This window comes from Camelus bactrianus, chromosome 3 (genome assembly GCF_048773025.1).
Source record: "Camelus bactrianus isolate YW-2024 breed Bactrian camel chromosome 3, ASM4877302v1, whole genome shotgun sequence".
In the NCBI taxonomy this organism is placed as follows: Eukaryota; Metazoa; Chordata; class Mammalia; order Artiodactyla; family Camelidae; genus Camelus; species Camelus bactrianus.
In genome coordinates this window covers 45,717,876-45,741,249 of record NC_133541.1, presented here as the reverse complement: position 1 = coordinate 45,741,249, position 23,374 = coordinate 45,717,876, and the positions used below count along the sequence as shown (strand labels likewise).

The window sequence follows — 23,374 nt, the reverse complement described above, 5'->3', positions numbered from 1 at the left end:
AGCATTACAAAAGCACTAGAGCTTAACATTCTAAATCTCACAATATCATGCCATGTATACTATTTTTTAAATTTTACACTTTTAAAAGAAAAAACGGTATTAATGTCTTAATTCTAGACCTGAGTGCTTGCTGTAGAGTCACTCTTTAAAGTCTTCAAATGAAAGTTATATCTGTATTTTAAATTATTTGCTTTTCTGCAACCATAACCAAATGTTCAAATGGTAAATAGTATGCTAAATTAAAATTTAAGCCCATTAAAAGGTCATCTTTCCCCATACTATAGTTAATATCTCACACACACACACTCGCTGGTTTTCTTCAGAATGAAAGTAACAAGTTTTGGGGTAGAATTTTTTTCACAATCTGAGTACAAATTTCTTCCTTTATTCCTTCCTTTCTAGAGTTAAAAAAAACCAATCCATCAATGCAGGAGAAAACTGATTTATTCCTCATGCATGTGTATGTGTTTATCAGTTTGCAATTTTAAAACTCTGTAGATATTTCCAGAGAATGTTAATCACAAAAATTAAACCTTGACATTCTATTTTATTTTTCACAAGCTAAACAAAAAACTCCAGATTATTTTGTTGTTGTTAAAGGATTATATCTTTGCTTTAAAGCCTCTCATTTTTTGAGATTGAATTTTAGACTTAAACATCACCTTTGCGGAAATGTGATGATACCTTATTCTGTTAGCCCAAACTACAAAATGGATATTAAAAAAAACAACAAAAAACCCCCCCCAAAACTGAATAGCAGAGCTCAATTAAAAGAAAAATAGTGGAAAAAGAGTAAAATAAGTAGATACGTACAAACTTACATGGCTGGGTTCCTACTCTCAAGAACAATGTAAATGTTTATATAATAACCTAACTGTATTTCACAATTTTATCTGGTTGTACTAGAGATATGGGCTTAGTTAAGAGAAAGAACAGCTGAGGAGAATACTACAGAACTATGTATCTGGCATTGGTGACAAAAAAAAGTAAACTCTAAATGAGTGATGCTTTAGTTATAAAAGTAATGAGAATACAACCATCATTCTACCACATACAAAAGTCTTTCAAGGTAATTTCCAATTGCATTGAAAGTATGTTAAATGTCTTTGGTAATCATAAAACATCCTCCAGTGAAGAATTTAAGATAGGTTCATATTTAACTCCGCAAATAGTTTCACTATCAAGAATGCCAAAAAGCCTTTGATTCACATGACAAAATAAGTAAGTGATACTATAGAAATCCAAAAATAACAAAATGATTCTTCAGTGTGGAAAAAAATCATGGAATAACTGAGGAACAGCAGAGTGAAATTTTATTTCATATTCCTCAATTATTTAAAAAAGAATCTTAGTATTCAAGAGGGAAAAGTCCTCAAAAAGTATTTTCGTACATGATACTTCTAGTCAAAAGCGATACAACACAGTAAGCTCACAGATACTACTTGATTTCCTGAGCACCTACTTTCATCAAGCTGTCTGGAGGAACATCTTTGTGACTAAGTGTAGCTGACGAGTAGTTCTGCTGTCCTGAAATGAATATATCATCTTGACAAGGATCTCCTGGACAGGATGTCTGGGGATGCTTCAGATGAGGAGGAAATAAAAAAATAAACAAATAATGATCTTTAAGATGTGAAAGGAAAATGATGATGACACTTGCGAGGAGACTAGGAGAAAATGTTACTAGATAATGGAAAGATGAAGAACTAAATCAAACATTACCATCATAATTGCCATCAATATTTAGTACCTTTATGATGGATGTTAATGAAACCTACTGTGGTAATCACTTTGCAATATATACATATACCAAACCATCATGATGTACAACTTGGACTAATATGTCAATTATATCTCAATGAAACTGAAAAAAAAAAATTAGTACCTTAAACAGCTTTCCAAAGTTGCATGGCAAAATTTGTTCTTATAATGTGTGAAAAGTATATATGAATATACTATTAAGCTATTTCTTTATAATGCTTTTAGCTTTATTTACAGTAATACCTAGCTTTTAACATTTTGAACAATAAATTTAGTTATTAATCCAAGTTAAGAGTCCTAATAAAATACACATACTCCTGTTGAGCGCTACAAAAAGTTTTTTGGTAAAAAAAATTAACTGCTGTTCTTTTAACAGCACACTATCACCCGAGAATTTCTCATTAATGATGAGCAATATCAATGAACATAAGGTCTTATAGAACTAGCTTTAGCTTAATTCTATTATACTAATATTAGCTCAATATTTTCAAAAGCACTGGTCTGGTAAAATGCTTTTAAATTTAATTAACTAGAGTTCATATTTTTAAAGATCAAATTATATCTTTATATCATAGTTTGTCTCACTGATACCTTTAGAGGAAAAAAACAGACTCAATATCTCATTATCTCTGAATATATCTTTTAAATATGTTGGGAAATAAGATGCCTATTTTTCATCTTAATTTAGTTCTAAACACATCTAAGTATATTTGAGAAAACTAAAGACATTGTGATAAATAGCACGATTGTTACTTTCAAAATTGAATATGGCTCGCAATATAGCTATGCAAACAAGATCATCATGTTGAAAAATAATCCGAGATCTACTTCATTATGATATGCAACAGGATACATACATAAATACATAAATCTAAGGGTTTATAATTTAGTCTTAGAATCCACACCTGCAACAGATCTATCACGTGCAGTTTGTTGCTAGTTCAAACCATGGCTTAGCGTTTTTAGATGTAGTTTGATCTAATTTGGGTGTTTACACAATGAGTATTTTATTTTCCTTCTCCGTTTTTGAGAATGCATAATAATCAACTTAGCTCACAGCTTGAAGTTTAAACTCAAGCCTGAATGTACAACTATGTCTGTAAATGCACAAGTCCATTACAAATGAAAAAGTGAAACGCATCAGAAACAAAGGTTCTGAATTTAAGAATAACAAGCAAAAAATATTACTGTTCAAGAACTGGGAAACACAGTTATTCCTGGTGACTATAAAGGTTATCCCTGAGTTAATAAAAGCCCCTGGTTTTTACCCCCACTCCTGTTTCAAACAGCTAAGTTACGAAATGATTGCTGCCACTATTACATAACATGGAAACTAGGTGGTGGCAGGTGACAGAGGGCAGAGCAAGACAGGTGAGGCCCAGCCAGAGCAAAGGGAATCCAAGAGGCTGCTCCTATCCTACAATACAACAGAGTGAAAGCCAGGAATGTATTAAAAAGTAGTAGGGATCGGGGGTGACAGGGAAAGGGATGCTCAGGAAAAAGCAAAGGACCCAGAAGTAAACAGAGTCAATATGTAAATTAAAATATGGGGGAGAGGATATAATAAGGTTATGTAAGGGAAGAAAGCACGAAAGGAAAGGGGCAGAGGAAATATTTATTTAGAGACCATGCTACCACCTCAAGTTTTGTGGAAAGAAAAATAGTAAAACAGTCTTGCAGAATTATTCTGTTCTTCCTCCTTCCCTGTCCATATCCCGTACCCTTAACTTTCATTAAAAAAATTAACCTTTCTTCTTCCCTACTGATGATTATGCTGAATTGTGGGTAATAAAGGATTTTTGCCTTTTCACTGCACTTACTGTAATTTCTCCAGGCTCACATTTAATCATTTTCAGGAAATAGTGATTAAACTTAGTTCCAGGTATTTAATACGCCAATTCTCAATCACTAAAGTGAAAATTATTCTTTCCCACAACCCCTCTGTGTACTACGGCATGGCATAGCCTTATAACCTTGAGTTAGTGAGGGCAAACTACTTTAATTAAGGGAAAACACTGACAAGAAAAATAATTTTTAAAAAAATCTCTCAGGTGGTTATTCCTCTTGCTCACCCCTTTTTACATAAGCAAGAGCTCTGACTACATCCCTAGTTATGACAACAGAAACTTGATAAAGCCTAAATCAGCTTTGCAGAAAGTTTCAGAACTAAGCCATGGAAGAACTGGGAGGTAATCAAGATTTTTAACCCACAGTAAAAATGTATTCTCTAGAACAGTTAAAACATTAAAATGTGGGGTTTTGTTTTTGGGGTTTTTTTTTTTCACTCTTACTAAAAGTACTGGTCTACTACAGGTACTCACTCGAAATATGTGCCCACCAGAACCTCTTCCGTCTGCAACACTCAAGGCAACACTGCCTTGGCTGCCATGCAGATCCCTAGAGCTGCCATAGTGAAAGCTGCTTACAGCAGTAAAATTGGAATTAAAGGACCTTGACAGCATGCTCTGAATAAAGAGGGGATAGATTTAACAGAGATTAGTGCAGCATGCAAAATTCACAAGACAAGTTATATACATAGACATGTATAAAAGTAACCCCAATACCACACAGAAATAGCATGCAACACAGAATTTCCAGTGCCACTGAGAGAAATTGGCACTATTTACCATATATTTATTTACATGACAACATACATATACACACACCAATTACATGTAAACCCAACCAATCACCTGTTTAAACACCAAATAAGAAAGTACAAACATATAGCTGCTTTTATATTGCCATTATTTCTTTTATTCCTCATATATCTTACTAGAAGTTTGCCAGAAAATAGGAACTAATGTATTTGTATGTATACAGTTATACACAAAGCACAAACTAATTTCTTTATAAAGAGATTTTACCAACAACCAGTTATTAGTCAAAATGGGTTTCTGGAGAGTCTGCTTCATTTAACAGAAATTAATTCTGTCATATTAAATGAAGAGTTTAAACACACAATATAGCACAAAAGTATATTTGCAAAAAAATACCTGGCTCAAAAAAACAAAACAAAACAAAACAAAACAAAACAAAACCTGGCTCTTGGCTACTGCAATTTTTGATAAAAATTTTCTTCCACATTTTGAAAACTGTCTTACATTAGAGAAAATGTTCACATACACGAAGAGTTTTAGGATATAACATTTAAAAGGCTCCTACTGCTCCACAATTACCAGGGGAAAAAAAAAACTAGAAAATGTACATGTAAAAATTTTTTCTCGTTCAAATACAGGTATTATATTTTAGAAGTTAATGGTGGCTTTACTGCTTAAACTTGAAGAACCACTGACAGAATCCTTCCACAGATTGATTTTACATAAAAGCCTAATAGCTAATTTCAGAGATGCCTGAAAAATGTACTCCAATAAACGCACTGCCTGATTATCATTGTTCCTGCTTGTTTATTCAGTTAACTGCTCTTCTTCCATGTGGGTTTTAGTCATGTCCCTGAACATTGAGGGTCTGCAGGTCTGAGGGTCAAACTGAGAGAAACAATATTTTGGTCATGGCTTGTTATTAAGAAATACCGAAATGCCAAAACAATTATTTCTATGTTATTCTTAGGAAATATATACTTTATCCAGATTATGAAGTTGATCTCTAACACCAAGAAATATTAATGACATTCTAGAATGAAAAGGATCTGTAAAATTACAATGTACACTTATAGTTATTTTGTGGATTCTAAAGTAACGACTAAAGAAAAAGCTAAGTTAAATAGGCCAGGCCTGTACTTCCTTAAACCACTTCACAAAGTATAAGAATTTGGCAAAGGCAATTCAGAGGTTCCACAAAATTTGATTAGAATGTAAAAGTAAATTATACACGTAATCACACACACCCAGAAACATATAAATAACACACACTCATGTGTTATACAGTTTTAACATGTGAACTTGAGTGGTCTGACTGACCCTTTTTTAATGATATGTCAATCCTGGAACAAAGCTTTCTCTGTCATCTTTGAAAAATATATGCGATTTTTGTAAACATTCCTCTGAGAAAGAAGGCTGAAGCTCAGAAACAGGTCTGAATTTGAGTTCAGGCTTGTACACAGACATCCACATAAAACTGCACCCTGTCACAACACAACAACACTGTACAAAGCTCAATTAAGTGCTGGGCATATGTCTTGGGCACTGTTGTTCATTACATGCTAATAGCTGTATAAGAGCAGTATTATGGAACATGGCTGAGTGCTCCCTAAGTTTTCAGTAAGGAATATTAGCAAATGCTGATATTCTAAGAACTCAATTTTGAAATAAATTTTTATTCTTTCAATGTTTGCTGATTAGTTTAATTAAATAAGTCTTGAGAGTTCTGTTTTGGGGCGGGGTGGAGAGGTAATTGAGTTTGTGTGTGTGTGTGTGTGTGTGTGTGTGTGTGTGTGTGTGTGTGTGTGTGTGTGTATGTGTGTGTGTATATACACACATACACACACACACACATATTATATATAATGGAGGTACTGGGGATTGAACCCAGGACCTTGTGCATGCTAAGTATGTGCTCTACCACTTGAGCTATCCAGTAAGTCTTTAGAGTTCTGAGGTGAGCTCTATTTTATGTTTGTGTTCTAGGTACAGCTTATTAGAGGGTTGGGAAAGAGGGGTTACTACCACAAGGTTAAAAAACCAAGTAAGCTTCAATAACTTATCTCTTCCTGTATTACTACTAAACTCTCAGCTAGGCAAAGTAGTAACTTTTTTTCTAGACATAGGACAGGTTTTGTGAAATCCCCTGAGGAAGTTTTTCAAATGTCTACCATGCCATTAGAATTAGGTTTAGAGGAGAGTGGAGGAAATGCAGAGGAGCAAATAAAGATCTTCCATCACCCTCCACCATTTTCAACCAATGCTTTCAAGTTTGGAGTCTAAATCATGTTGCCCTGTATCCTCAACAAGGCTTTTCCTACTTTTACTGAATTAATTTTCACCTCTAAATTACCAGTGGGCACAACTGGGTAACTGCTTTCATGTACCCTCCAATCAATTGTGTGGCAAATTTCTAAACATAAAAAGCAGAGCAGTACAATGAACAATGAGATGGCTGCTACTTGCTTCCTATTTACTGAAGTCCAGGCCTATCTCTGTCAGACAAGAAAGCAGTGGGAGAATAGTCATCTGGGATGTCAACTAGTAATATGATAACCAAACTCATCTCTTTGTCCAAATCCATTATTCCTCCTCAAAATCCAGTTAATGGCATTCCTAACAACCAGTTATTCAAGGCACCAATCTCAAGCTTAATACCTTTCACTCAATGAATGATTATAGGAATACTCTAATTAGAAGTAAACTTTTATAAAGTCTATTTCAGAAATGCCTCTCAAATTTGTTCCTCTGTCTCAATTCCACTGAAACATTTCTCATTCCATTTTGTTCTCTGGACCATTAGACAGCCTCATAACTCAACCAACTTAACCACAGCCTTTTCCTCCTCAAATCCAGTTCCACACCATTGCCAGAAATTTATTTACAAAACATCCATGTTACTCCTTTGCTTAAGAACCTTCCGAATTCCTTAAAGCACACAGTTCAAAGAACCTCAACAGTATGTACAGAGTTACTGTTGAAACAAAATGGATAGATGAGAATGAAGTCACCTAATGCTACAGAGGATCAGCTATTTAAAGAGCTAACAATTACAGAGGTTCAATGTGAACTGATAGAAGGTATTATTCATCTTTTAGGCACTGATTTCTGAAAAATTGGACTAAAGGAATTAAAAAAAAATAACGATCAATTGAGACTGTATATAGTCAGCTGTTTTTAAAAAGTCTTATATTCAATAAACAAAGTTAAGATAATTCTTAAGGTAAAATACACTAAGAAATATGAAGCCAAACCTTAAAGAATATGCCTGATACACTTGGGCCACAGAACTGTGGCACTAACATATCAGTTTTATAGAATAATTTAAAAAAATTATTTAACTATTTCTAAAAATGAGTATCTATGCATAAAGTTATAAGCTGAACACAAACGTAAGTTATTTTACCAATGACTTCCAAACTACATACGCTAGAGCCACAGACACCTCAGTTCAAACAGGTCAGAAACGCAATTTAGGAAAGTCAAGAGTGAATGCCATGCCAGAAGTCATCTCAGTCAGTGACAGCGTTAGTCATATAACACGAACTGGGAAAAAAATCTTTTAGGTAAAAGATAAACATTTACAATACATTTCTGGTTATTCTGTTAACTATATAGTAAATTGTTCTTTTTGTACACATATTTACATAATCAATTATTAATACATGAGGGGAAGGTGGTCAAAATACTAAGAGATAAACATGTATATACATGTATTAACTGTAGTATTTGTGGCACAATCTAAAGGAGACACACACATAAATATGTAAAATGAATGTAAGCCCATCAGAAAACACTAAGGAGTAAGTGAAAGAAAGAAGTTTATATCATCATCTCATCTGGGTAAGTCTAAACTTGGACCTCTATTCTCACCCAAGGGAAAAATTCTAGAATATAAGCATATATTCCGTAATTGGAGTATTTTGTTTCACCTTGTTTAAAAAACAAAGTATCAAATTTTTTAAAAGAAAATTAGTAAATTCATAAAGAGAATGAAAAATTCATGTTTAATTACCTTTTCTAATTTTTTGGCCTCAATGTGTCGTAGAACTTGTTCTCGCCAATCATGGGGAACTTTACTTTTTCCTGGAGGATCTAACAATGAATGCTCAGAACCAACCCTTGCATTTGGTCTTTTTGAAGGACTAGTCCGTGAATAATTGAAATCACTAACTGACATAGTTCTCTCTGGTATTTCACTAACAGAGGGTCGAGCACTCTGAGGTCTCGATGCATTTGGACCATCAATGCTGTATGTTCGTGCAGAAAGAGGTCGCTGTGATCCTGACATCATTGGAGGAGTTCTTCCCACTGAATGTAACTCTCTGTATGATAAATAATCTCCTTCAGGAATTTGAGCCCTCCTCGTGGGACCTGGATCACCAAGATTGACAGAGGCTGTGGAGGACACACTACTTTGTCGCTGAATCGTAGTTCGAGTTGCTCCAGGAATGTGTCGGTCATTTGGTGAGATGGCCCACATTTCCCCATGTCTTCCTGGACCAAGTCTCTGATGTAAATGGTATCCAGTATTAGCTCGGACGTTGTTATGATTAGAGAAATTCATATTGGCAGAATGTTTAGCATAACTGTGATTTTCTGTACTCTCTGATCTAGGAAGGCGCTGAGGAGGAAAACTGACATGATCCATTTGGGGGTTTTGTTTGGAGTGCCACAAAGTGTCCTTAACCGCAGCACTGCTACTGTACTGGATATTATATTGTGGAGGACCATATATTTGAGGTGCAGACTGTGGGCCACTTGTTGTGGGGCCTCTTATTATATTTGGCTCTTCAGGATTATGATTTGAATCAAACTTGAAAATTGCCTTTGTACCTGACATTAAATCAGAAGATGAAGAAGAACCAGTAAATACCTGCAATGGTTGATCACACAAAAGCGTAGCTGACTTGCTCCTAACTATATTTTTTCCATCAATAGTAGATGCTACTTTACCTGTTGCACTTGGCTGCTGAGGTCCATTATCACTAAGAATGTCATAGATTTTTAGCCCTCCAGTCTCCATATTAGTTATGCTATGAGATTTCACAACCGATCCAATCGGCCCACTTCTCTGAGGGGAGAGATCTTCAGTGCTCTTGGAAAGACCCATATCAACAGAAGAATTGGGATCATGTGGTTCAGTCCTCCTAGGAGACTGTGGAGTTTCCTCAGAATGTCCATTCACCTTATTTATGCATTCAAGATTAGGGTACTTATTTCCATTTTCCAAGTGCTTGGCTTCTCCTTTAGCACTGTTGCTTAAAAAGCATGTTCCAAGAACTATATCCTGTGTCTTTGATCTTTCTGCTATCTCTGGTTGAAATGTATCATCATTTACAAGCTTATTAAGATTCATATTGATATGATCTAACTTGTGAGATTCATCAGATGTGGCTGTTGAGTCAACACCTTTCTCAATAAGAACTAATCGCTCTTCAATATTCAAATCATATTCAGGTAAGTTAAAATCTTTTTTATCGGGAACCTTGAAGTTTTCCTCTGTTGAATGATTTAAAATATCTCCATTTTGTAAAAGGCTGTTAAAATTTTCATCTTCTTGCCTAAAACAAAGATAATTTTATCACAAACATCATAAACCCCAGTTTTCTTAGTAATGTGGAACATTATTAGCTCATTAGCTCGTGTGTAGGTATACAAAGATAAGTGTTGATGGGACTCACAGATAAAAGGCATTTATTTATTATCAAGCTTGTAATTTTTAAAAATATTGTAAGAGTCAAATAATATATATTTATATTAAGTGGAGACAAGTTAAACATGCTAATTAAAATTTATAGATAAATTTTCATCAGTATCAACCACTTTATCACAATTAAATAGGGCTAAACAATGAAAAACACGAGATTATGTAATGAAATAATTCTCTTCCATTGCTGCCTCTTTTCATTAATGCACTAAAACGTGAAATCCTTGAAAGATGGGCAGATATATGAAAGAAAAGCCAGTAAGCTGAGCACTTGAGTAAAGAGCATGGGATATTATATAAATAATTCCAAAACCTTACATTATTAATCAGAATTAATCATGTTAACTAAGTACATATTATTACATTCAAACATATATATATATAAGGAAATTATACAAAGAACTAAACAATCGCTCAAAGACCTACAAAATATGAAGATCAAAAAAGAAGCTGAATGTAATCATTCTATTTGACTACATTGTATTTGGCAAATATTTATAAATGCAGCATTCCAAAATTAGAAGAAATATTTCTACTATGTGATATGAAAACATATTTGTGTCCTCTTGTGTAAATATTCAAGTTACGTTTCAACAAATAATCTTTAATACTGATCTTCCCATTAGGTAACAGATAATATTATTAGAAATACACCAAAAAAAGGTATGGCTATATCCCTTTCTTAGCTTTTATTTCATTACAAAAAACCATGATTTAAAAAGTACTAAACTATTTCCCTACAGTATCAGTAAAATTTTATTACTCAACAAATCAATCACTGTCTTAATATCTAAGGGGTTATAAAATTAATATTTTACCACACTGGATCTCAGCTTCAAATTCAGAGGATATAAATGATTAGTTATAACTACAACCACATAATAGTTAAGCTTATTTTAAGACATAAAATTCATCTTCCTTTTAAAGCAATGCAAATCAACACACAGAAAAACCTGCCTGAAATATGCCTGGAATTTAAGAACAATTTAACTCTAAAAAATAGTTAACAATATTCATACAATAAACTTGGGTTCAGTAGTAACCCAGATCTTTCTTTCAAGCACTCTAGCTGATAAATTAACATCAAGGTCAAATGGTAATAGTGTAACTTTGATAACAAAATTTCTTGAGAGCCATATGATAAAATTGTTTTAAACCTCAGCCAAATTCAAGCCTACAGGAAGTAAATCTTGTTTCAGAGAGTTTGACCTACAAATTAAAGTCTAAGCCAAAGACACGGCACTACACAGAAATATCTGACTGAACCCTTTAATGGTATCCCCCAAAGTGACTGCATTTCTAACTCTAAAAATACCCACTTCAACTTGAATCATTCCAAACAGGCTGTTTATGCGGTAATGACCAGAAATATTATAAAACTGTTCAATCTTTTAATGAAGAGAATTGAGTAGATTTTAAATCTTTTCTCCCTCATTTAAAAGACTAATTTAAAATGGAAATGTATAAAAGCTAAATAATTAGCAGTAAAATGGGGAAGAAATCATATAGTACCTGAATCATTTGTATATTAATTTGTGGAATCTTTTATGTTTTAGTCCTATTTATTTATTTGCCTTACCATCTTTATTTATTATACAAATAAACTGTTTTGTTAAGATGTTCACAAACCTGATTTTGGAATTAATACCAATATGAGTTTGTTTCACTGGAGAGCACAGTGAGGTATCTTGACTGCTATCAGTATTTAGAGAAACTGAATCAGACATCCGAGATGGAGAAGAACAGTTGCTGTTATTCTGATTGCTATTATGTGTAACTTCATCTGATAAAGAATCTGTATCCTTTGTATCATCTGAAACAAAAAAAAACCTTAGCTTTGATAAAGCCACGAAGAATTCCCAGTGATGACGAATGGCATTTTATACTGTCCTGGTTCAATATAGAAGGTAAAGAATTATAAGGATAATAAGATAACCAGAGGTGCACCTCTCAAAATTCAATTCTAAGACATACAAAGATTAAAAAATTTTAAAAGTGATACCTTTTGCTGTTATTTTTTTTTTTTAGTGATACCTCGTTTTTTAAAAATATGACCAATGTGAGAGGTACTCAGAATTTGTTTAGTTTTAAGATGATTCCACACATTGTTTTATAAGGTCATCAGTTAGTTTTAGAAAATATGCTTTTCCACACATTTACAGTTTTAAAAAGTCATAGTACAGTTCACAGCGTTGGTAAACTTATCTGGGGTAGAAATTATTTCATACATGCATGGAATCATTTTCATCTATTCTGACAATCAAAATGAGCAGTGCAGTCAATCAAAAAACAAACACCAAACAATTCAAGAAATTTTCACAAAGTCAATTCTCTTTAGTTTTTAAGTCATTTCAAAGAATGTATGTAAATAGTGAACTGAGTGAACTCTCGATACGTTAGATGGTTTCATAATAACTGAAAAAACAGAAATAGACAATACTCATATTCCATTATAGGTAGGTAGTATAAAAAGTACTATTTTTTAAGTACTGATAAAAAGATAGTAACTTAAAATCTTTACCACACTAAAAGCTATTTTTAACTCAATTCTAGCCAAATCATAGGAATACTACATATAGACACAGTCAAAGGAGATTCTATGAATCAAGGATATTTTTGCTGTTCCAAATATCTCAGTTGAAGTAGTCGATTGTGTCTACACAACTGACACAACTGTGCTACACAGTTGAAAACAGTAGCTCCTGGGGCTCTGTAACTTCAACTTTAAGGTATTTGGGTCTTGGATTCTGAATTCTTTTCTTTAAATTCATTTTTTGTTTGTTTTGTTTTTGGGGGAGGTAATTAGGTTTATTTATTTTTTATTTATTTTAATGGAGGTACTGGGGAATTGAACCCAGGACCTTGAGCATACTAAGCACACATTCTACCACTGAGCTATACCTTCTCCTACCTTGGATTCTGCATGCTTAAAATACTGTTAATATAGCACTTAAGTTCTTTCCTAGATATATCCCTCTTCTTCTACCTCCTTATCATGGGACAATTGTGACAATTAGATAATAACATGTAAACTCTTAGTAAGTAACAATTAGGAAGTACTCAAAAAATATCACTACCATTATTCTTATGAAACTCCAAGCTATCCTTTAAAGGCCAACTTGACAGTAAGTTTCATTAATGCCATAAAGGCAAAGGATAGATAAATCTCTGGTGGAGATAATGTAGATATGTTCAGGCATTTGGTGGGAAGGACTGAGGGAAGGATAAAGGGAAGTGATTGATACTCTTCAAGTTTTCTTTCATTTCTAAGAGTCTGAGATTCTATGGTACGAGTGGCTGGGATGGGGGAGGTGTGTTAAAAAAAAAGTTCTGGGATAGATAAAACAACAAGCATCTGCAATACATCAGGTACTGTGCTAGATCTGAATACACTGAACAATCCAATACATTTAGTATTCACAAAATCCTGCAATAGCCTCACTGCATGTCTAACTAGACCTACACACATGGATAAAATTAAGTAGCTCAAAGATCATACAGCAAACAAGTGGAGAGACAGAATCATAATCTAGGCTGATTTGCCTATAAAGTCCATGCCTCATAAGTAAACTTGCATGAACGAGGAAAGAGAAAAGATCCACCAAGATTTTTCTTTAAAAACACAAGCAATAAGGAATAGATCTTTTAGAAAGGCATGTTTTAAAAATTATTACTAAAAAGTGTTTTAAATAACATGACGACATTTAATGAAATTTATTCTAAAAAATTACTAAATTTTATTCAGGTTATTTCTATTCTTAGTGCTTTCCTTTAAATCTAACCTTTTTTGTTATTACTAAGTGCTACCACTTTGGGTTGGTTAATAGAACTTTCAATTAATGGTGGCCGCATCTCTGCCATTTTCATCTCTTCATCAGAAGACAGTTCTTCAGATTCCTAATTTAAAGAAAAAAGAAAGACAATATTTATAAAAATAAATTTTGGTTTAAGTGAATAAATATTAAGTCCCAAGAATTTCAAAGAGAAAAGAATACTTAGAACACATATAAAACCTTTATTACAGTAATAGTGACTAAAACTAGCACGTGATTTAAAATTTTCAAGACACTGGAGTAAAACTATGGAAATTATTAACAGTACGCCGAAGTACCTAAGGTATAATTTTCTGTGGCGGTCCTTAATTCAACTGTATTAATGATCAGTATGTGCCTGGTACTATGTCAAATGTCAGAGAAACAGAAATGAACAAAACATAATCCCTGCTCATTGAAAAACTCAGTTTAGCAAAGGTACTCTAACAAAAAGTCTATTCCTAATTCTCAAACTTATTTCCTCAAGGATCTCTGGGTTCCAAGGAATCACAAGGACTGAGGCGTTCTTCCACCAAATGAAATAATGTCAATTTTTGCCCAATCTGAAGACAGAATTTTTAAAATTATTCTACATGATTTTTTTTCTCTGATAATTTGGCAATTGTCTTGGGTTATCTACCATTGAGTGCTATTAGACAGAAGAAGAAAAAAGACCCCATGGTCAACAAGTGTTAACAGAAAAATTTTAACACTGTATATATTGTATATTAATATCAGATCTTCTATAGGTTAAATTATTCCCAGTTAATATGATGAAAATAAATAAAAGGTCTTAAAAAGGTGTTCTATTAAAAGTACTAAGACTTCTACGTGCTTTATCTGCCATAATAAATATGTGGTTTGGAGTCAGAAAACTATCTCAGTTAGAATATTAGACAGTAAATATTTTAACACTTTGCGAGTCAGACACCCTCTGTTTCAACCAACCAATTCTGCTACTGTGTATACAAGTAGCCAGAGACAATATGTAAACAAATTACTATGGCTGTGTGCCAGTAAAGCTGGATTTCATCTAATTTTTCACATTTCACATAATACACTTTTTCTTTTGACTTTTATTCAACCACTTAATAATGTAAAAGCTGTTCTCAGCTTGTAAGCCATACAAAAATAGGCAGTGGGCCAGATTTGGGCCACAGGCCAGAGTGTGCCAACCCTGTTCAAGATTGTGTTACAGAAGAGTTAGACTGTTAACTAGTAGATGAGGGAAAGAATGTAAATGGGGTTTAGTCTTCAAACGTGAGTTAAGAGGGAAATGACATTCTGAGTAGAGGAAAACATGGAAATAAGGTATGGCAAGTCAGCTTCATGCAGCTGGAACTAGGGATAAAAGAGGCAGGAGAGAGAGAAAAGGTAGACTGGATTGCAGGGTAAAAGGTTATGCTCTGGGTACGAGCTCATGTGTTGGCCTGAAAGTTGCCAAGCCAGGAACTCACAAGATGGGATTAACTTTTAAAATGTAACTCGGGTATTAAAAATGTACAGAAAGAGAAAGAGACTGCTGGAAAGCAATCTAGCTATGCAACAGTTCTGAAGAAAAAAGACTCCACCTGTCCTTAGGCAGTGGCAGTGATAGCCAGTAAAGAAAAAAAAAGAATCAGACAGAAAATTTGCAATTAACAAGACTTGACTGACAGAATGAATGGATGACCGGAACGAAGAGGGGCAAAATGGTCTATCTTAATCGTTGATATATCTGCAGCATTTAAACTGCTGACCAAATTTTCTCCTTTGTGAAGCTGTATTATACCTGGGCTTCTTGGAACTTTAGTCTCCTAAATCTCCTCCCACTTTTCTGTTTCCTTGCTCATGTCAATTAATCTTCTGCAGTTGGTTCATATTTTTTTCCTTTCTCCATGATTATGTTTAATGTAGAAAATTCTCCAATTTATAAGCTAGCTTTGCTTTATCTTTTGAGCTAACGATCCATATTTCCAACTATTTATTGAATGAGTCTATCTGATGGTCTTTATCAAGTGTTCAAACTCCACATATCTAAAAACAAATTTGTCCTTCCAAGCCTGTCTGTTCTCTTAATACCACTATTTCTGTTAATGGCATCATCATCCTATTCAGGCATAGTTATGTAATTGTTCCCTCTTCTCTATTCCTTATAGTCAAGGACAGTCACATCTAGTATCTGTAATTTTCTTGCAACTAACTTCTAGTCCACGATTTCTACTATTGTTATTCAAAAGCCCTCAAAGTTGGAGAATTCAGCTGCTGTTGCTAGATAACTCTAATACATAGCTCTATCACAAGTAATGCTCAGCTACAACGTTTTCAGTGGCTCCCTAAATGATATAGTATAGAACATTAAGTCCAAATGTCTTACCATAGCTTTTAAGGGCTTCAGAATCAGGATCTACTAATTTCATTAGAATTAGTAGAATTCAGAATCTACTCTACTAATTTTATTTCATATACTATCACCCCTGACATATTCAGTCAAAGTGAATGTACTCTTTTCCATATTTTCTAAATCCTATTCTTTGGCTCTCATCATTTCTCATTATTTCATTAAGTTCTCCAACTTCTACTAATACAAACATTTCAAAACACAGGTAAAATGCCTCCTTCACCTTAAAGCATCCTTAGTTCTTTGTAGCCAGAAAATATCTCTTTTCTAAATTGCTGTAGCACCTAATGCTTTTCTTAGTACCTTCTTACATACTTAGCACACTCTAACCTTGATTATATTCTATACATTCATTTATCCATTCTGCCACCATAGCTCCAAATGCAGGGCCTTACAACAGAAATTACACTAAAGGAGTGTTAGTAAGTTCACTGGGACAATCCTAATAACTTTTTCATAGACTATATTAGGTTCAATGTATATATAACAGTGTATTGAATGAATATTAGGTTCAATGTATATATAACAGTGTATTGAATGATGTGATTCATTTAGTACATTCAAAACCCACGAGTTTTTTCCTGTAGTAGAAACTAGCTTACAGGATAACGTTGAAGATAGATGATATACTCTGAATTCTCAGGAATAAAGATGCTGTTATAAACCCACAATACCACTATTTTTATACACCAGTGCTCTCCAGTATAACTTTCTGTAATGATGGAAATTATCGGTGTAGTTCAACATGGTAGCCACTAACCAACCAAATGTGGCTACCGGGTATCCGAAACATAGCTAGTATAACTTAGCAGCTCAATTTTTAATTTTATTACTTTAAAAAACCACTTGTAGCTAGTGGATACCATAGTGGGCAATACAGCTATAAATAAAAAACACTTCAGAATTTCATTTTCAAAGGTTATAGCTTTACCATTTTACATTACCTCCAGCAGTGTACAAGGGGAAGGTAAAATGGTACAATCACTTTTGGAAAACTGTCTGGCAGTTTCTCAAACACTTAAACATAGACTCACTATGATCCATAGAGCTTTCTCTGACCTAGCAATTCTACTGAGGAATATACCCAAGAGAAAAGAAAATATATATCTACACAAAAACTTGTATACAAATATTCAAAGAAGTCTTATTCATTACAGCCAAAATGTGGAAATAAATCAAACGTTCATTATTGGTGACTACAATGGAATATTGTTCAGACATTTGAAAAATGGATGAAGTACTGATACATGCTACAACATGGATACCCTTGATGACATTACACTAAGTGAAAAAAGCAGTCACAAAGACCACATATTGTATGATTACATTTATATGAAATGTGATACAACACTGTAAACTGACTATACATCTATAAAAACAAAAATATTTACATCAAACGCCAAGAAGAGCCAAACCTATGGAGGCAGATAAAGCAGATTACTAGTTGCCTAGGATTGCAGGGTAGGGGGTTGGAGAAGTTGTAGGGAGACAACTAAGAAAGTACAGGCTTTCTTTTCAGGGTAATGAAAATGTCATAAAACTGACTGTGGTGAGGGCTGCACAACTTTCAGTATACTAAAAGCCATTAAACTGTACCTCTTATTTAAATGGGTGAATAATATAGTATATGAGTTATATCTCAATAAAGCTGTTTTTTTTAAGTTAGTTTTTTTGATCCACCAGAAAAATCTCTTTAAAAAAAGTCTCAAGATAGTCAGGAAAAAAATACTTTACAATCAATGATAAATGCTTAAGTAAGTCAAATAATTAAAGTACACCTATGGCAACCTTTTCATTTTTAAGTTATAGAAATAAAAGCAATTGCTATTCTGTAGTTTACAGAATTAGAAAAGAACTGCCACAAACCAATTTATACAGTAAAAATCTTATACCCATTGTACTCAAATGTTTAAGCTTAAAGCGATAAATGAGTGATACAGCAATTATAAAATTTCTCAATGGCAAATGCATTAGCGTATTTTCTATCAGTATCAGGTTTCTCCTACCTTGAGAACAACAAATGAAATATTAAATTCTTATCAGTTATGACTGCCCCAGAATAATCATGAAGCCATACCTCAAAAACATCATCATGATTGACAATATGCTTCAAGTTCTCAGAGGCTTTCATATTTGCAGTCACTGGTGGATTCCCAGGACTGATCTCAGCTTCAGGTTCATTGGTCGTCTGATTAGAGTTTCCTATCATATACTTTTCTCTTTCATCAGCCTTGCTTCTTACTGGAGTGGTACTTTCTGAAGTCTAAGTAAAAGAAAATAAATCTTGTATTAAAGTTTAGATGAAAATTTAGAAGTAATTTAGTATTTTCCTAGTCTAGATTAAATTGAAGAAATCTGAAACCTAGAAATGTCTAGCACTCACAGATAAAATGCTCATTTGGGGAACAGGTGGTCCCAAAGGTCCATGAGCCATATTAAACTTTATAATTCAGCTGATTAGATGAAATTACATTTTATCTTAAAAGTTGCAAAGCTGATGTTTATAACTGAGTCAGCTCAGCATGCTCAAACTCAGGTTAATTTTTTTTCTGCTCATTATAGAATGCATAATGACTCTAGTGACATGATAAAACTTCTGTTTCTGTGACACAATGTGGTAGAAAAAGTCCATTAAAGGAACATACAGTTTAGGGGTTTGTGTAAATTTCTGAAATATTCCAACGAAATGCTGATGATCTGCCACAGCAATACATTTAAAATTAGAACTGGGTAGAGTAGATCAATATTACCAAGGGAAAAAGGCATTTCCAAAACAACGAATTTTCTGGTATCTGTTATCTAATTCTTCCTTCAGACAATGGTTTTTCAAAGTACATGTTGACACTCCCATGCCCATCTGGATAGTCTGTAACTACCCTGAAGTGGTAATAATAGCCAGTTAGGGAGTTACTACAGCTTTTAGCTCAGGTATTGGAGAACACCCCCTTAAATGTGGGAGTACATTTTAGTGCATACAAAAAGGATCACTATATCAATTATCATTTTAAAATTTTAAAGAACTTGAAATAGGTTTTGGCCAATGGTTTTGAATTGAGTTTTCTAACCTTTACACCCACATCATTATTTACAACTTGCTGATCTTCATGAGGTTTCAAATCTTTCCCAGAGTCTTCATTACTCTCTTCATCTTTTAATCTATGTACAATGGTTTGAACAGTTTTGACCATATTTTTAAGTTCATCTGGGTATGGGGTTGGATATCTCTTTAAATTTCCCTCCTAGAAAAAGAGAATAAGTGAAAATTAAAATATAGATAAATATTTCTAATGTCAACCTCAAAATTTAATCTATAATCCATCTTAATTACATTGCATGTCTAGTGCATAGGAATAACTGTGAAGATAGATGATAGGCCTCTGAAAGCATTTTAAACTCAATAAAAGTACAGTTTTATTGACAGTCAAACTTCACAGTTATAGATTTTTAGTGTTTTAAAACCTTTTTTTTCAGCTGACTTAAACGTATTCCATTTAAAGATACATGGTGTGGATATTGGCAACATTGTCACCTGGTTTTTAAACAGGTATGTGTTTTCCAGCTAGATAGTTATCCAAACACATAGAAAATGCCTGCATTATATCTTTTTTTTAAAAAATTTCTTTGTACAATTTATTTTTATTTACTTATTTTGGGGGAAGGTAATAAGGTTTATTTATTTATTTATTTTTAGAGGAGGTACTGAGGATTGAACCCAGGACCTCATGCACGTTGAGCATGAGCTCTACCACTGAGCTATACCCCACCCCCCTCGCCTGCATTATATCTTATGTGTTAAGAACCAGACACTTCCAAGGTCAGCCTAATTGCCATTTTCTGGGATTCAGCTAGTTTTATTATATAAGGGGAAGATAATCACATCCATAAGTAACTTGGAAATGTGTACTTGCTGTTTCTGTCACTGCGACACAGTGTCTTCATAAAGAAACAAAACATTCCTATCAAAGAGTTCTTTATCCCTATAGTACATATAAATAAATCATTAAAGAAAGGAAAGGTAGAAAACAATCATCTGTTTTTCTCTTATGTTTATGCATAGTATGAAATTTGACTTTTAATCACACAATTTTATATTGTTCTCAAATTCTTTCACATGATAAATGTATTGGATCAGTAAAATTTCAAGTGCATTGAAGGCAAGGAATGAAACCAGTACTTCTTTGTATCCCCCAAAATAACACAGACTAGCTACACAGTACCTAATAAATACCAGCAGTCCTCTCTCAAATCTGAATGAAAAAAGGTCAGACTCACTCTGGGAGGTGCCTCTCTCTCATCTTTGTCTTCATCACATTCAAATGCCACTTGAGCCCGCTGTTTTCTCTGTTCCTCCCATAATGAAGGGTTAAAACTTTCATTATCTGATATGAACATAACTAGAGAAAAACAAAAAACAAAACCCCACTATATTTTACTGTAATTACATATGAAAAACTATTACTTGCTCATAATTTTCTTTATGAGATATGTTCCTTTAGGTAAATCAAGACTGGTCAATCCCAGCAGCTATAAATTCTGTACTAACAGCTAGGCTGTGTGTTGAACATTTCTTTATAATACCCATCATGTATCTTTTCTTCCCTAAAGCTGATTTGTCTTGTTTTGTTACCAGAAGGATTCCTGAAGAGAATCCAGCAATCAAAACACTATAGATTAGTGATTTTGTGCAGTGTCCTACAAAAAGTAACACAGTAATATATAAATTATTTCATCCAAGTTCTGGCATTCAGAAATCTTCCTAATTCCAATATTGTTCATTATGTATTGGGATAGGGAGGGTAATTTAAAACAGAAAGAGGGAAATAGTTTGGTAAAAAATGACTATACTGATGGCATGTAATTACATTTTTGCATTAAACATGACATACAATATAGCTTTACTAAGTAAAGTGATTACAAGATATCTTCTACATCAAAATTAATGAAAATTAAAAAAAATAAAAATTGAAAATTTAACATAAACTCAACACTTACATATCCTATCTCTGATATAATATTAAAGATTTAACAATAGTGAGTTTTTTGCTTATTAGGTAACTAAAAAGAAAAAAAAACAACAAAAACCAAAGCTTAAAAAAATTAACGCATTTGACTATTATATATCACCTTATAGAAGTCTGTAGAGAAAACAGAAAAAAATCACAACTTATTTTCTGCCCATTGAAAGAAAACAAGAATACCTACTCAAAACAAAAGGGATTAAAAGTACCTAAAATTAGCTAATAGAAAAACTAAAATTCCTGGAATACCCAAATATGGTCAGTTTCATTACTTGTGCAAAAGCAGCATAATTATCATTTATTTTTAGTCCTTGTTTTGGACTTCTTTCTCTTTTTTAATCTCATATCCAAACTAAGAATGCCATGAAATGAAATATCAATGGGAATGAAGCTTTAGATTTGGCTTTTTCTTTGTTTTTACTGCTAGGCTCAAGAACTTTTTAACTGCTTTGTGGAGTTGCTTAACATTAAATGAATTAGTGTTTTTTGTTTGTGCAAAGTGGTTCAAATTCCTGGGTAACCCTACTGACATACTTTTGTGGTATATATGGAAATGCAAGCAGGGCAAAGCAGTTCCAACAAAGTCTACTTTCAGGACTAAGATGATTTCCCCTCCCTTCTTAGGCTTGCTTTGTTACCAGAAGGATTCCTAAAGAGATCTAACAAAAAACTATAGATAAGTGATTCTGTGCAGTTCCTCACAAAAAGTAACATGGTAATATATACATTACTTCATTCAAAATTTGGCATTCAGGAATAATCTTCCTAATTCTGATATCGTTCACTATATATTGGGGCAGGTGGGTGGGGGGTACGGGTGGACCCCCAATCACCAGCTTAGCCCAGAGATCTCTTAAGAGTTTTAGATCATGTCAAAGCAAATTTGATGCTAGAAGTTTCTCAGAACCCCAGGGTAACTTTTACCATGCCTCTCACTCCTGTCAACTTTTGGTCACCTGCACTTTCTTCCACTTAGTATAAATCTCACAGCTTTTAACATTCAGGGCATTAGGTAATAATTTTTTTTTTTTTTTGTATTTTGGGTGCCACTCAACCTTATCACACTGGCATATTCCTTAAGGACTTTACTATTTCCTAGAGTGTTTCTCTCTACGTAAGACCTGGCAATATCTTGAATGATGACCACGTGTGATGACCCCACCTCGACAATGCAATTTCATAGTTCTCGATGCCCTCGATTCCACTGTCCAGCTGCACTACACCCATGTAATTCACACCATGGTAATACTCAAGACCTTAGCTTCTGTGATACTTTTCCACTTCCCTGACCACTACCCTTGTCCTTCCAAATCATTCACTTCTTTTTTACTGCTAGTAAATACTGAGTTCCTTGATCTCATTTCTTTTTCTTCCTGTAAAACCACTGTAGGTTTTATTTCTCTATTCACCTTAGATTTCATGATATATCATTTTTACCACTCTCACGTTTCTTGTCCTTTTTCCTTAAGTCATACCTATCTCACAAATCCTGTCATGTGGTACTTGAATCATCTACCTTCTTTGCTCTGGAATTCTATCAGAGAAAAATGACATAACCTTGTTGGTTAGAACCACCACGAATTTATGCTACTGCCTCCTCTCTGCTCCATCTTCAATGTTGCTCAGGAATCCTATTTATCCCTACTCAGTCTTCTTGCCCACTTCAAATCACTACCGTTTCCCTCAAACACCTTTCCCATAACCTTTAGAGGCAATTTTTCTCTCTGACTGCACTGAGAAAATAAATGTAATGAAACCCTTAGATTGACATTACTCCCCAAAATCTGCTTTGGGCAGTTACAAACTTATTATCATATGGATTCATACTTCCTCTTTTTCCTGTTTAAGACTGATTCCTGTAATGAGGCCTTCTTTCAAATTTATACATTATTATCCCCCTTTTATATCATGAGCTTCTTGAAAGCAAGGATTTACGATCTTAAATACTTAGATCTAACACAATGCCTGGCACACAGGTGGTAATAAAGATGGAATGAATTAAATGTGAACTCTCAAAGTGTTACAGAATTCCAACTCAAGAACATTATGTTTTCTGACTCACCTATTTCTTAGAGGCATGTGATAAAGGAAAA

The 23,374-nt window shown here is 33.7% G+C and overlaps 1 protein-coding gene across 10 annotated transcripts in view; it reads right to left on the bottom strand.

Moving 5' to 3' along the window:
* ERBIN (erbb2 interacting protein) overlaps positions 1-23,374 on the bottom strand; it is a 101,274-nt gene that overhangs the window by 6,008 nt on the left and 71,892 nt on the right. For 3 of the 10 annotated variants that reach the window (XM_010949361.3, XM_010949362.3, XM_010949363.3), the window contains exons 16-21: positions 20,536-20,657; positions 19,329-19,502; positions 18,341-18,526; positions 13,854-13,968; positions 11,701-11,884; positions 8,377-9,925 (exon numbers count right to left, since the gene is read on the bottom strand). In XM_010949361.3, the coding sequence (XP_010947663.1) occupies positions 8,377-9,925; positions 11,701-11,884; positions 13,854-13,968; positions 18,341-18,526; positions 19,329-19,502; positions 20,536-20,657 (2,330 nt within the window). Of the gene's footprint in view, positions 1-1,462; positions 1,583-4,082; positions 4,227-8,376; positions 9,926-11,700; positions 11,885-13,853; positions 13,969-18,340; positions 18,527-19,328; positions 19,503-20,535; positions 20,658-23,374 lie in introns of all 10 variants that reach the window. The other 7 variants (XM_010949358.3, XM_010949359.3, XM_010949360.3 and 4 more) reach the window with 5 other exon arrangements.